Below are 16,275 nucleotides of genomic sequence, written 5' to 3'. Positions count from 1 at the left end.
GGGTTGTAATACAGAGTAATGTTCCCAACATGTGGGAAAAATAATAGTATGTTTATAAAAACTAGCTTCTACAGACAAATGTCACATTAAAAAAGAAATATTTCACTTTAACAAATACTAATACTTGATGGAATTATTAGAGATGAGAGAACAAAATAATCTCCAAATAGCAAGAAGGGTCTACTCCAAATGCTAAAGAATGAAACCTGCTGTCAGACCTAGTTCAAACAGAGTTCACACTACCAGCAGGCTTCTTCCTGTTCCTTTTCAATAGATTCACTCCTCTCTGGCTCAGTCAGCCTGGGGGTAATGGATGAAGTACACAGGCCTAACAAAAGCTTCAACTGCATCCATAGGACAACATGCATTACAAAGAGAAGGCAGGCCTTTTGGAACACAACTCAATAGATGTATTGAGAAGATATTTCTCTGTTGCCAATTCTGCATTCCTTCCTTCTACTGCTTTATAAATCTTGCAAAAAAAAAAAAAAAAAAAATTATCTGGTTAAGCATTAGGCCATATTGTTTTCTTAACTTGGGATAAAATCTTTGTAACTACTATACTACGAGAATTATTACAGGTCCCCTGAGATCAAATGATCTGAGAATGAAAACTATTTAGTACCTAGACTAAAGAGTATTTGGGGGTATAATATTTTTAGAGCAAAGCATATTCCTCATTTTTAATGACCAGTTTCAGGTTCTTGGAAAACAGGGTATGTATTTTATTTTTCTTAAAAATACACTGAGTACTGTCAATTCTGAAGCAAAAAGAAGTGTGGATAGTCAACTGAGTATTCATCTTATATATCTCTAAATATAGAGATACATAAAAACAAAGACAACAAATTAGAATTGAATAATGTTTTCTGTCACTAGCCTGCTTAATGAAAATGGAGCCAATGTTATATCCTTATTATTGCAGGTATTAGGCAAAAACACAGTAAGACAGTTATTTTCTGGTACCAATCAAAGGTCATATAAGAAAAGTGAGGGCTTTGTTTACCGTCTTAGACAGAATAATCACTTCTAAAATTTCTATTCTAAAAAAAGCAAGAATATGTTGCCAAACAAGTTGGCAGATTCAAAGAATGCAAGAAATAGGACCTTGGATGTCATCTAATCCGACTACCTTATATTACAGATAAAGTCACTGAGGCTCAGAGAAGTGAAATTTCTCAAGGAAATAGTTAATATGTGACAAAGTCACAGAGGGATTAGTTGAAGATTTCCGACCTCTTTAGGAAATAAGAGTTTAAGTCAACTGGTCTTCTGACTATTCCATGCTCTCTGCTTTAAAAATCTGCCACAAGATCAAAGAAGCAAATACAATAAAAAACATTTCCCTGATCACCTCAAATCATTAAATGAAAGAGAATACCAGTCTGAAATATAAAATTTAAACATCTTAGTAGAAAGTGCCATTTTCATCTACCTATAGGCGACTCCTATGAAAGAATGTATATTTTTGTATGTCTCTAAAACATTTATCTGTCTTTCGCACAGTCTAATAAAAAGAAAATACATTATCTACTTAAGTGACAGTAAGTATAGTAATTTTAGGAAACAGGTGGATAAACTATATGACTTCTCACTTGCCAAAGATCTGAACTTTAGTATTAGATTACTAACCTTTTTACATAAATATACAAACTCCTTTTGTATGACTACATAGAGGAAAAGGATGCACAGAACACAATATAACTTATTTCACCAGAATTCTGTAGTTCCTAAAATCTGTGTATAAAACCAACACAAAATGAGTCAATGAATGCCCTCCAAGAATCTAAAATATGTTTACATTTACAAGCCTAGAAATTATTTTATGGAAGTGTTTTCTAAATGTATATTCATAAACCTCTAAAACCAGGTATTTATATAAAAGAATATTCAGTATGTACAGAAGGGGTGTCTTCATACCTTTTAACAATTTCTGCCACCCTTAAAAACTTAAGGTGGAAAAAAAAAAGTTTAACACAAGTCACTCCTAAATTATCATACCAAAATGAAAAATGTTTCCCTAAAAAGCAATGTTACACACTTATACCAATCAGTTATCCTTAATAATTTATTCAAAAAGGAATAATTCTACTTATTGCTCCAACAAAACCATAATTACAATAATCATCCATAATTACATATAACATTTATTTATCAGCTTTGTAGCACATTTTTACATTAAAAATTCTTTTAATCATTTATTTAAAACTACTTTAATCTACTGACATAAAGATAATACTGATTTTTAAAAATAGGAAAGTTAATGCATCTCAAAACCTGTTAAAATTAAGCATTAAAAAAAAACCTAGAAACCAAAAACATTCAGTGATGACTTCAAGATCTAATGACAAATTAATTTGTCTACAATCTCTCTTCTTCCACCTGTATTACGGGAGAATATAATTTAGACGTGTTGAATAATAAATGGATTCATTATGACTAAAATTTGTTTTCTCAACAGGAAAGTCTTATGTACATTAAGACTAGGGAAATCTGAGATCATGTATTTCCTTAACATTTACTATTTAAAATAATTCCCTTACTATTAAAACCATTTCCACAAGTCAGTAACCATCTCTGATCACAGTTGAAATGAATAGATATGCCAACCCTAAGATTGTCAAATTTGCAATTGTTACTTTCTAAAACCATGGAAAGATTCTTCAAAGGGTAAACAAAAAAATCAGACATTTTAACATGTAGATACAAACTGGACTATCACTATAATTTTATCACTCCATAATATTAACAGAGAAGAAAAAAAAAACACACTTACCAGATGGAGACATATATTCTGCATTTGCCCTACAAACTACTTTGATAGGCAAGTTACACATTTGCAAAAAGGCCTGTAAATCAAGATACATACAATAAGCCCAGTAAAAGCATATGCATAATTGAACAGAAATTTGTATGCATTTCTTTTCTAAACTGAATAGTTTCATACTACAAAACTCTATTAGAAAACAATGAACCAATTGAAAGTGAAGGATTTGTTTTCCAAACAAAAAAAAAAAATGTCATTTCACTATTTAAAAATCAGTATGATTTAGACATCAGTAAATATATGAAACTTAAAGTATGTATGTTTACCTAAGGAATAAAATGTAAATTATCCACATTTATGTTACTGTATTAGTTTATGTAAACCAGTGATACTATATATTGCCTTAATTTTCTTAAGTAGATGACTAAAGTCCAAATTTTATAAGCTATTAATTGCTTCATTCCACTATTTTCTATAGGATCATCATCTTCCTCATTTTAGAGTAAAACTCAAAATACTATCTCTGCTACCTCAAAGTTCTCTCCAGTAATACTCTATATTCCAACAGGTAGCTTCTGTGCTCACTAATTCACTTTTTAAAGACTTAAATTGTTTATCTTTGTTCATAGTTACAAAAATGTTATAAGCAATTTAAATGTCTAATAATAAGGGTATGGGGTAAATCATTATAGTAAATCCAAACTATGGAATGCTATACAACCAATTTTAAAACTCATGCTTTAAAAAAATTTTTACCACAAGAAAAAATGTGCTGTAGAAAAATTTTTACAAGAAAAAATGTACACATTATAATATTAAATAAAAAAATGCAAAACTCTATTACTAGATCACACTAATTCATTTTTAAATGTTTTTAAGACACCAGTGAACTCCGCCAAGCCCACTGTTTTTTACAATACTCAACGTTCACTCTCCTTGTTCTCTCTTCTATGACTCCTTGGCTTCTTTTTCTCTATTCACAAAATTTACTATGTTATTTCTATAAAATCATTCAGTTATTCAATTGGGAAGTCATAAGTTGCAATGGTTCTAATTACCACATACAGATTGGAAGACAAACCTTTTATCTATTTTGAAATTGAAAGTACTATAAATAGATGTCAAAAGTAAGATAAATTAATAAATTAACAAGGATATTATTTATCATTTTACTCACAGAGATTTCTCATAGGTTTATTATAATTCCTTCCTCAGCTCTAGATTAGAAATAAGTATTAAGACTCTTGTTAAGTGTTAAGGGTACAATACAGTGACTAATATCTTCTACAAAGAACTCCTTTTACCCAAAAGTATGTCAATTCTCTTCTGTTTTCTCAAAACTCCAGTCCTTTAGAGATGCCTGCCTCCAAAAATAAATCCCACATGAGTCTGATTCCCCCCCCCCAATTACATCCTCTGATTCTTACATTGCTCTGTAACTTACGTATGCATGTCTGATCTCCCCAAGTAAATGGAATCTCTTAGAAAACCAAGCGGGAGATTTTTAATTTTTTTTTTTGCAATTCTGTTCTCCTCCCCCCAGTCTCCCTCATTTTCCCACAATTAACCTTTCATAGTGCACTACTTATAATAAGCAATACTGTTTACTGATTGAGCCATTCAAAGCTCCCAAGAGCTTATCATGGCAGAGGCTGTTATTCCTGCCACATATGTTCTCCCCTTTCCCTACAGTGGTAGAAACTACATCTGCAAACAAGGCTGCCTAAAATAAAAACTTATTTTCCGGGCTGCCTTATAACTGGGTATGGCCAAATGGACTAAAAGTTCTGGACAACTGCTGGGAAGTTTCTTTAAAAGGGGAAAATATCTCCTCTTTTTCCTCCCTGTTGACTAGAATGTAAAAAGGATGGCTATAGCTATAGCAGCCAAACAGAACCAGGAAGTAGCAGTTGAGTGTTGGAAATGGTAGAGCAACGAGAGTAAAGGGGCCTAGGTTCCTGATAATCATAGTCACCAAACCTGGATTACCCATGTTTGTACGAGAAGTGAACTATCTTTTTAAGCTACCACTATATTGGGTTTCTGTCACTCACTGCCAAACCTCATCTTAATTAATTCACCTACAGTCATGATTTCTAAGTTTAAACACCATCCTGCCCCACCAGAAGTTGATTCTTCTGTGTCTAAGTGGAAACTAAGAGTCCTCTAAAACCTATAACCAGTGATTCCAATTCATAGCGATAATAGTGAGCTTCCGGACTGACCCACAAAGATAGGGTAGGGTGGTGATTCTCAAACTTCAGCATGCATCAAAATCATGTCAAAGCATGGCTTGTAAGGAAAGAATTAGAGAAAATGAACATAAACAGTTCTTTCAAAAAGCCTGGATCAGAAAAAAAGGAAGAAGGGAGGAGAAGGGTTCTATTACATATTACATATGAAGAAGAGTGGAGCTTATTAAAACACAAAGAAAAAAAATAATGGAGATAGGCTGAAATTACATAAAACAAGTGAAATAACTGATATACAAGATCCATGTGGCCAGGAGCACTGGCTTACACCTATAATCTCAGCACTTTTGGGGAGGCCAAGGCAAAAGGATCACCTGAGGCTAGGAGTTCAAGACCAGCTTAGAAAACATAGGGAGAATCCATTCCTACAAAAAAGTTTAAAAAATTGGCTGGGCATGGTGGTGTACACCTTTAGTCTCAGTTACTCAAGAGGCTGAGGTAGGAGGATTGCTTGAACCTGGGAGGTCAAGGCTGCAGTAAGCCATGATCACACCACTGCACTCCAGCCTGTGCAATACAATGAGACCCTGTCTCAAAAAAAAAAAAAAAAAAAAAAAAAAGAATAGGTAAAAAGGGAGGAAATAAGACCTTAGCTGGAGAGATCTGTTTTTGTCAGAATAAGAAACTTTTTCCACTGTAATGCAAGAGGTAGTGGGGAATCAGTGATGATGACTGCAAGTTGATACGAAAGAACAAGAATGTGAGTGCTCATATTTTATGAAATGGAAGGAGAAATCATTTGCTGAGAATGAGAAACTAAGAAGGGATTCAGGCCTTCAGTAGAACAAAAAAAGAGTTTGAAATAACTGTTTAATATATCTTCTCAAAGGCCTGAATAATATTCAACTGTTAACAATAATAATACCGTATAAAGTAGTAAATATAGTATATTTTGCTAAACTACATGCATAGTGGTAACTATGCTAATTAATATTCCAAAAATATTGTATTTCACTTAAAATAAAAGCAGAATTGTAATGTTCTGCAATCAAACCTATGCTTCTTTTTTTTGAGACAGAATTTCACTCTGTCGCCCAGGCTGGAGTGTAGTTGCACAATCTCAGCTTAATGCAACCTTCAACTCCCAAAACCCATGCTTCTTGGTCCCATGCTTTTTATTTTTTTATAAAAACTAACTGACAATTTTACCAATTAAATGACACTCAACTTACTACAGACCTCAACTGGTAACATAATTCTAGTTAACCAATTAATCTGCAGTTCACAAAAAAGTTTGATGTCACAAAGCATTTTCATCCAAACTTTAAAAATGCAAAAACAGGCCAGTCCCAGTGCTTCCAGAGGCCGAGGAGGGAGGATTCCTTGAGGCTGAGAGTTCAAGACCAGTCTGGGAAACATAGTAAGAGTTTCTCTCTACAAAAATTTTTTTTAATTAGCAGCACAGGCCGGGCGCAGTGGCTTATGCCTATAACTCCGGGAGGCCGAGGCGGGAGGATCATGAGGTCAGGAGTTTGAGACCAGCCTGGCCAACATGGTGAAACCCTGACTCTACTAACAATACAAAAATTAGCCGGGCGTGCATGCCTATAGTCCCAGCTACTCAGAAGGTTGAGGCAGGAGAATCACTTGAACCCGGGAGGCAGAGGTTGCAGTGACCTGAGGTCGTACCACTGCACTCCAGCCTGGGTGACAGAGCAAGACTCCGTCTCAAAACAAAACAAAGCAAACAAACAAAAAAAATTAGCAGCACTGTGGTGGCAGGCACCTATAGTCCCAGCTACTTGTGGAAGCTATGGTAGGAGGATAGCTTGAGCCCAATAATTCAAGGTGAGCTATGATCATGCAAAAAAAAAAAAAAAAGCAAAACCAAAACATTACCATGACTATTTTCAGTAATATAAAAACTTTAAAACAATAGCAAGGTTTGGTTCAAACAGTATTTCCCCTTTCTCTTGAAAGATGGAATAAAACACTGGAGAGGCTCACTTTCACCTTCCGCTTTGACTTTCAATATCTTATCAGCACACAAAAATACTCCAAATAACTGGCATGGCACACTCACCTAAACATATCCTCTTTTCAATTCAGAAATAGCAATCTGCATATTTTTATTCTTATGGAAGTCAAAGAAAAATGTATTTCAAATTATAATAATGAATAATGAACTTGGAACAACTCAGCTAATTCTTATTCCTCCGTTGAATATTTTATTCCAAACTAATTTAAATGAATAACAGCATAAAATAATTTGAATAAAACACTTAGCACATCCTATTAGAGTAACGTTTTATAACTATGCTGTCCAATATGGCAGCCACTAGTCACATGTGGCGCCTTAATTGTTTGAATAAAATTTTAAATTCAGTTCCCTAGTCACACTAGCCACATTTCCAGTGCTCAACAGGCACATGTGGCTAGTGGCTACTGTATTTATTGAACAGTCCAGATTCAGAACACTTCCATCATCACAGTGTGATGTGATGAGGTCTATCAGATAGCATGGATATATAACAACAGTAATCAGTACATAAAGGAGACCTTAGCAAGAGAAGCTGACATCATCTGAAAGTGATTATACCAAACATATTTTTAAAAAGCTGCATGATAGCACAGAGTCCAAAAATCCTGCAAGTGATACAATCAACTTTTGATGATGGTGACACATTAAATACCGTATTTCCAATTTCTGAGAGAATATAAAGATTACTCATTTGCTGAGCAACTCAAATTGTTAAAATGATGAGGCAAATGTATTAATATGTGAAAACTAAGAACTGAAGAATGCATTAAAACTGCACCCATATTTTATATATAGTGAGTACCTGGTAGGAAATTTCTTAAATGCACACATATGTATATGCACACAGAACATAACTGCCTGTATCCGATTTCTAAGACCCTGAAATTTAATCAGCTTGATGTAGTTTCGACATATTGAATACATTAATTCATAACATCTAAAAATTCACTTGAAAGGGTAGGGTGTCAGGGGCAGGGTTTTTCACTTTAAAAAAATTGAAAGAAAAAAAACTATTACCAGATCATCAATAACTGGTTAAATATGAAGGACTAAACTTACACATTTATCTCTGCAACCTTTAAAAAAACTCTATTAAAATAACAATGAAGAAACAGAAAAGGTATACACCCAGAAAAACATAAAGAATAGCAGAGGAGACAAAAGCAGACCAAAGATGTCAACCCATTTTTCTAAGATGGAAGGCAGACTTAGCAGGGCAGAGGAAGCTGAAACCTAAGAGTTTGCACAGTAGAAAATCAATACATTTGCATCACAGAAACTAGGAAGATTCCAAAATTGGAAGCACCAAGTAACACAGAAGGCAGAGGTGAGATATAGGACAGCAAATAAAGGATTGGATGAAAGTCTAACTAAGCATCAGACAATTAGCCCTCCCCCAGTCTAGCAGAAGAGAAAGATTTATTCTTTGGAGAAACTGAACTAGAGGGACCCAAACAGCAGAGGGCACTGGGTGAGGTGTCACTCTGAAAGAGGCAAAGTTAAAGGTAAGTATACATACTGAACAAGATTCACACAGGATCCCTCTCCCCTCTCAGCTCCCAAACATAGGATATCACTGCAGGATATCTCTCTAGAGAAAAGAAATCTACATATTGATGGTTTTATTGGGGGTGGGGTGGGCTAGGAATAGTGAGTAACAAAAATGACCTTTCAATATGTAATCAACCTACAGTGACAGCCACATGTCAAAAAGTCCCTCATCTCTTTAGCCTTACTCTTAACTATAAATTGTTAGCAGAGATCAACAGATACTTGAGGAAAGCCTCAAACAAAATATACAGCCAAAACAAACCACAGAAAAAGGAACTGGCAAACAAAACTGCAAAGAGCAAGACAACTTCACAGAAAAATTATAATGGCGAATATTTACTGAGCACTTGACTATATGCCAAGTACTTGCACAAGAACTTTACCCTATAAGGTATGTACAAGTATCACTATCTTAAGATGAGAAAAAAGAACAGAGATCAGGGTGTAGAGGGAGGGAGGGAGGGAGAGAAAAAAGGAAGAGGGAAAAAAGGAAGGAAAGAAGTTATGTGCCTCGTACATAACAGGCAGATGATGACTACCAGATGAATAAATAAATGAACATATGAAAATGTAAACAATAACGTCTAGTTTTAGTCATGTGAATTTTTGAAAACAAAGCAACAGAAACTTCTGAAAATAAAAGTTTTTTTGTTTTTTGTTTTTTTTAAAAAAGACACTTAAGTCAAAATCCAAAACACCATTCATAGTCAACCACTGGTTGTAATATACAATCAATGTGACCTTCTGAGAGCACTCTGGTAAGGTCTACCAAAATTCTATATGTACATATCCTTTGAACTAGAAATGTTATTGCTATAAGTATATAATATGAACATATATGTAAAAAATTATACAAGATATGTGTAAGGATATTCACACTTAAGCTCTATTTATAACAGCAAAATAATAACAACAGCTTGATACCTATCAATAAAAGACTGGTTAAAACAAATTGTGATGCATCCATCAACGGAATATTTATAGCCTTCAAAAAAGAATAAGGTTGGCTGGGCAAGGTGGCTCACACCAGTAATCCCAGCACTTTGGGAGGCTAAAGCAGGCTGATCACTTGAGTCCAGGAGTTCAATCAAGACCAGCCTGGGCAACATGGCAAAATCCCATCTCAACTAAAAACACAAAAAAATGGACAAGCATGATGGTGTGTGCCTGTAGTCCCAGCTACTTGGGAGGCTGAGGTGGGAGAATCACCTAAGCCCAGGAGGTTGAGGCTGTAGTAAGCCATGATCACACCACTGCACTCTAGCCTGGGTGATAGGCATAAGACCTCGTCAAAACAAAAATCAAACAAACAAACAAACAAACAAACAAAAACTCAAAAAATAAAGAGTAAGGTTGCTCCTCAACTGGATTTCTTACACTAAATTCCAAAAGACATTTCTCCTCTGGAATCTCTAATAAGGGCTACTGAATTACATAAGATGACATAACGCCAAATGCAAAAATGCTTTTCATGACGCTGTTTCTTCTAACCACCTAGAGCAAAACATTAAAACATAGTTCAAAAAGGCCTACAAAGGCTATCTGGTCCACTATGAAACTTCCTGGTGAGCTAACTTGCCAGAAAGACATAACTTTGAGTACCTACAAAAATAAATTTGACACATATATACTGAGCACCCACTATGTATCAAGGACTGCCCTAGCTACTGGGACAAGCAGGCAACATAAAGTCTCAGTCCTTATGGAGTTTACATCACAATGGAGACAGATAACAAGCAAATAAACCAGAAAATATGCATGGTAATTCCTGCTACTTAGAAATACAAAGCAGTGTAAAGGTATGGCTATTAAATATAGGGTAGTCAGATAAGGGCTAATAAGGAAACATTTGACCATAAACCTAAGAAAGTTAGGGAGCAAGCCATGCAGATATCTAAGGGGAGAATAGTCCAAGTTTAAAGGCCTGAAGCAGGCTTGTGTTTCATCTATGTTTCACCAACAGTTAACAAGACCAGTATGACTATGTGGGAGTAAGGAAGTGAGTACTAAGAGATGGGATCAGAGAGGCAACCAAAAATATCATGTAGGACGTTATAGGTAATTGTGAGATCTTTGGCTTCTACTGAGTGAGACAAGAAATCATTAGAAGGTGTTGAGCTGGGGATTGCCGTAATCTAACTGAACACTTCAAAGGACACAACTATAGAGAGATTAGACTGTTGAGAGCAGAACCACTGAAGCAGGAGAACGAATTAGGAAGCTTTTGTAATGATCCAGGCAAGATATGATGGTGGCCTGGACCAGGGTGGGAGTGATGAAAGTGATACGTCAGATTCTAGCTATATTTTTAAGGGAGGATCAAGAAGTTTTGCTGATAACTCAATGCGGATATAGGAAAAAGATCTCCAAAAATGACTAAAAGTTTCTGGCATAAACAACTAGAAAGATGGAACTGGTATTTACCAAGGAAAAACTTGAGGTGAGCAGGTTTGGTGGAAGGAAGGGGACCTACAAGGCTTTAGAACGTCGTCTCTAATTATCACTTTTTGGATAGACTTCTGACGAGAAATGAATAGCAGACAACTCTACTCTTTTTTCAAAGGCCTAGAATTGCTAAGAGTACAGCCATGTGCTTTGAAAACCAGATAAGCAAGTTCTATTAAAAATTTGAGAAGCCCAGTCCTCAAGGCCACCCAACCTCTTTTGTGCACACAACTGACAGACGTGCCTACAAATGTACATAATACTATCTGTTAGCACTTCCTGCAGGTATGATACTTATCAAGGTGTTAAGAAATAAGAAGAACTACAGATGTCAGGCAGAATAAAAATATAATCTTCATCTCTGGTCTTTTCTGCTTCCTGCATCTATAGCCTACCAAGTTTAAAAACTGAAAAGTCAATTTAACGTCTTGGTTAAATGAGAAGCTTTAAGAAGCTAAGAAGTTGTCCCATAAGAGCAGTATGATCTTCTGAAAATTTACTGAGAAGTTACACATGAAGGAACCACTGTTCGCTTGAATCGTTTAAAATCTCAGTAACTATGGCCCAATCTTTGGGATGTCAAAAGTAAGCATGCAGGTCTTATAATAAAGAAAATCAGGTAAACAGAATAACATTAATGTGCAAATCAACAAAACATCTTAAATATTACACATATCTAATTTCAAGTCTTCAATCCCAAATATACTAATAATATCCCAGAAAGAAATGTTGCAAGAAATCAGTGAAACTAAATGTAAAGCCAAAAAGTAACCCAATTCGTTTACAGAAAAAAGTAAATATATTGGTTTTGGTTTTTTGTTGTTCTTTTTTTTTTGAGACAGAGTCTCGCTCTGTCACCCAGGCTGGAGTGCAGCAGTGCAATCTCGGCTCACCATAACCTCTGCCTCCCAGGCTCAAGCAATTCTCATGCCTCAGCCTCCCAAGTAGGTAGGACTACAGGCATGTACCACTACACCCAGCTAATTTTTTGTATTTTTAGTAGAGACGGGGTTTTGCCATGTTGGCCAGGCTGGTGGTGAACTCTTGGCCTCAAGCGATCTGCCCGTCTTGGCATTCCAAAGGGCTGGGATTAGAGGCGTGAGCCACCACCACATCCAGCCCTAAATATGATGGTTTCTGACAGGAGTAAGGGAACAGACTCTACAACACTTTTTAAAATATCAAATATCCTTTATTTTAACTGCATTAAAATAAAAATTAAAAAAGGCAATACATAGTTCAGAAAATGGTAAAAAGGGTTCAACGTGGTTGAATGGAAACAGTCAGCCTTGGTGGCTATTGTGCACAGAAATGATGCTGCCTCACTGAGATTGCTGTCCTTACCATCCTTTATTCTTACTTTCTGTTGCTGAGTCATAAACCCTACCACTCATGACTGGGCAACTACCAACACATTTTACTGATTAAGTACCCTAGCAGAACCTAATGGATCGTAACAGAGTACAGATTTTAAAAGCAAGTTACCTAAGTGAAAAAAAGACTAGAGTGAACATACATTTAAAAGAAGGAAATCCTCTGCATCAGTCTTAATAATCAGTATAGAACAGTAAGGCCAGGCACAGTGGCTCACGCCTATAATCCCAGCACCTTGGGAGGTCAAGGCGGGTGGATTATTTGAAGTCAGGAGTTCAAGATCAGCTGGCCAAAATGGTGAAACCCCATCTCTACTAAAAATACAAAAATTAGCTGGGTGGTGGTGGTACACACCTGTAATCTCAGCTACTTGGGAGGCTGAGGTGAGAGAATCACTTGAGCCTGGGAGATGGAGGTTGCAGTGAGCCAAGACTGCACCACTGCACTCCAGTCTGGGTAACAGAGTGACCCTATCTCCTTTAAAAAAAAAAAAAAAAAAAAAAAAGAATCAGTCTAGAACAATAAGAAGTTAATGAGCAGAATATCAGAGACAGCTCTCTGGGTAGAATACTGGGAAATGTTAGCTTGAGAAAGTACCTTTACCTCAGAAGTTTTCTCATTTCTAAATTAGACAATCAGGCAGATTAATTGAAGTTCTATATGTAAAACACTTTATACACTATCTGACACAGAGTAATTCAAAAAATATAAGGTACTATTATTAATAGTAGTAACAGCATTCATAATAATAAATATTCATTTGTTCATCTGCAAAGGAAGGAAGACCACTTAACCTCGGTGACTTCAAAAGCAAGCTGGCTTCATTTATTTTATTACCTTTTCCTATGTCTCCTTATGAGAAAAATTAAAATAATTATTACATACTATAATTTAATTGCATTTACTTCTATAAAATCAAAATACCAAGAGTGTGTACTGAGATAAAAATTTCTAGAAAGATGTTAAAAGAATAAAGGAAAATAACCAAAAGTACTTTTCTTTTTTTTTTTTTTTGAGATGGCGTTTCACTACTGTCGCCCGGGCTGGAGTGCAATGGTGCGATCTCAGTTCACTGAAACCGCCGCCTCACAGATTCAAGTGATTCTCTCACCTCAGCCTCACAAGTAGTTGGGATTACGGGCATGCACCACCACCCCCGGCTAATTTTCTGTATTTAGTAGAGATGGGGTTTCACCAGGTTGGACATGCTGGTCTCAAACTCCTGACCTTAGGTGATCCACTTGCCTCAGCCTCCCAAAGTGCTGGGATTACAGGCGTGAGTCACCACGCCTGGCCCAATAGAACTTTTCAAAAGAATAATGAATATATGCTTTATGTTTTCAATATATATAATTATATAATATAATCTTTTCTAACAAAGCAAAAATGAGATATCTTAATATTGATATAAATGTTTATGAATAATTTTTAGAGTCATACACACTGATAAAACTGATAAATGAACTGACAGAAGGACTCCATCCCCCAAGTATATATGGTTCATTAATATACATAGACAATGTCTATCTTCTTTACTACTTTAGTCCTTGGCATACAATAAAGTCTCAATAAACATCTGCTTAATGAACAAGCCATAAATATTCCTAAAAATAAATGCAAACATACCTAAGTTCATAGAAAGCTAGTAAACTATAGCAAAAATTAGCATTTTGTAATTTTATGGGTTCAGAATTCACTGTTTTAAAAAGTTAGATGTAACTCGTTAAGTTCAGAGATATTTTTAAAAATCAATAGTTACAAATATCAGTAAGTTGATATTGCTTTAGAAAACAGTAACAGGAATTCAACTTAAAAACAATAATGATCTGGCCCACAGCCACAAAATGGCCAAACAGGAACAGCTCTAGTCTGCAGCTCCCAGCATGATCAACGCAGAAGACGGCTGATTTCTCCATTTCCAACTGAGGTACCTGGTTCATCTCATTGGGACTGGTTGGACAATGGGCGCAGCTCATGGAGGGCAAGCAGAAGCAGGGCGGGGCGTCACCTCACCCAGGAAGCGCAAGGGGTCGGGGAATTTCCCCTTCCTAGCCAAGGGAAGTCGTGACAGACTACCTGGAAAAACAGGACACTCCTGCCCAAATACTGTGCTCTTCCCAAGGTCTTAGCAACCAGCAGACAAGGTGATTCTCTCCCAGGCCTGGCTCGGTGGCTCCCACACCCACAGAACGTTGCTCACTGCTAGTGCAGCAGTCTGAGATCGATCTGTGTTAGACAGCCCCCTGGCTAGGGGAGGGTCGTCCGCCATTGCTGAGGCTTGAGTAGGTAAACAAAGCCATCTGGAAGCTCGAACTTGCCAGAGCCCACCACAGCTCAAGGAGGCCTACTGCCTCTACGCTCCACCTCTGTGGGCAGGGCATAGCTGAACAAAAGGCAGCAGACAACTTCTGCAGACTTCAACATCCCTGTCTGACAGCTCTAAAGAGAGCAGTGCTTCTCCTAGCACAGTGTCTGAGCTCTGAGAATGGACAGACTGCCTCCTTAAGTGGGTCCCTGACCCCCGTGTAGCCTAACTCAGAGACACCTCCCTGTAGGGGCTGAAAGACACCTTATATACATGGATGCCCCTCTGGGATGAAGATTCCAGAGGAAAGATCAGGCAGTAATATTTGCCGTGCTGCAGCCTCCTCTGGTGATACCCAAGCAAACAGGGTCTGGAGTGGACCTCTAGCAAACTCCAACAGATCTGCAGCTGAGGGACCTGACTGTTAGAAGGAAAACTAACAAACAGAAAGGAATAGCATCAACATCAACGAAAAGGTTATCTATGCCAAAACCCCATCTATAGGTCACCAACATCAAAGACCAAAGGTAGATAAAACCACAAAGATGGGGAGAAATCAGACCAGAAAAGCTGAAAATTCTAAAAATCAGAGCACCTCTCCTCCTGCAAAGGATCACAGCTCCTCGCCAGCAACGGAACAAAGCTGGATGGAGAATGACTTTCACGAGTTGACAGAAGTAGGCTTCAGAAGGTCAGTAATAACAAACTTCTCCGAGCTAAAAGAGGATGTTCGAACCCATCTCAAGGAAGCTAAAAACCTTGAAAAAAGGTTAGACGAATGGCTAACTAGAATAAACAGTGTAGAGAAGACCTTAAATGAACTGATGGAGCTGAAACCCATGGCATGAGAACTTCGTGACGCATGCACAAGCTTCAACAGCCGACTCGATCACGGAGAAGAAAGGGTATCAGTGATTGAAGATTAAATTAATGAAATAAAGCAAGAAGACAAGGTTAGAGAAAAAAGTGTAAAAAGAAATGACCAAAGCCTCCAAGAAATGTGGGTCTATATGAAAAAACCAAATCTATGTTTGACTGGTGTACCTGAAAGTGATGCGGAGAATGGAACCAAGCTGAAAAACACTCTTCAGGATATTACCCAGGAGAACTTCCCCAACCTAGCAAGGCAGGCCAACATTCAAATTCAGGAAATACAGAGAACGCCACAAAGATACTCCTCAAGAAGAGTAACTCCAAGACACATAATTGTCAGATTCGCCAAAGTTGAAATGAAGGAAAAAATGTTAAGAGAAGCCAGAGAGAAAGGCTGGGTTACCCACAAAGGGAAGCCCATCAGACTAACAGCAGATCTCTTGGCAGAAACTCTACAAGCCAGAAGACAGTGGGCACCAATATTCCACATTCTTAAAGAAAAGAATTTTCAACGCAGAATTTCATATCCAGCCAAACGAAGTTTCATAAATGAAGGAGAAATAAAATCCTTTACAGACAAGCAAAGGCTGAGAGATTTTGTCACCACCAGGCCTGCCCTACAAGAGCTCCTGAAGGAAGCACTAAACATGGAAAGGAACAACCGGTACCAGCCATTGCAAAAACATGCCGAAATGTAAAGACCATCGATGCTAGGAACAAACTGCAT

At 36.9% G+C, this 16,275-nt stretch overlaps 1 protein-coding gene across 1 annotated transcript in view; it reads right to left on the bottom strand.

Annotated features, from left to right (window-relative positions):
• MTX2 (metaxin 2) overlaps nt 1-16,275 on the bottom strand; it is a 69,349-nt gene that overhangs the window by 14,288 nt on the left and 38,786 nt on the right. The window contains exon 4 of the mRNA XM_003907658.4: nt 2,777-2,849. Coding sequence (XP_003907707.1) covers nt 2,777-2,849 — 73 coding nt within the window. The remainder of the gene's footprint in view (nt 1-2,776; nt 2,850-16,275) is intronic.

Source organism: Papio anubis, chromosome 10 (assembly GCF_008728515.1).
Source record: "Papio anubis isolate 15944 chromosome 10, Panubis1.0, whole genome shotgun sequence".
Lineage (NCBI taxonomy): Eukaryota > Metazoa > Chordata > Mammalia > Primates > Cercopithecidae > Papio > Papio anubis.
Note: the sequence above shows the minus strand (reverse complement) of the source record. Positions and strands in the feature narration are given on the sequence as shown.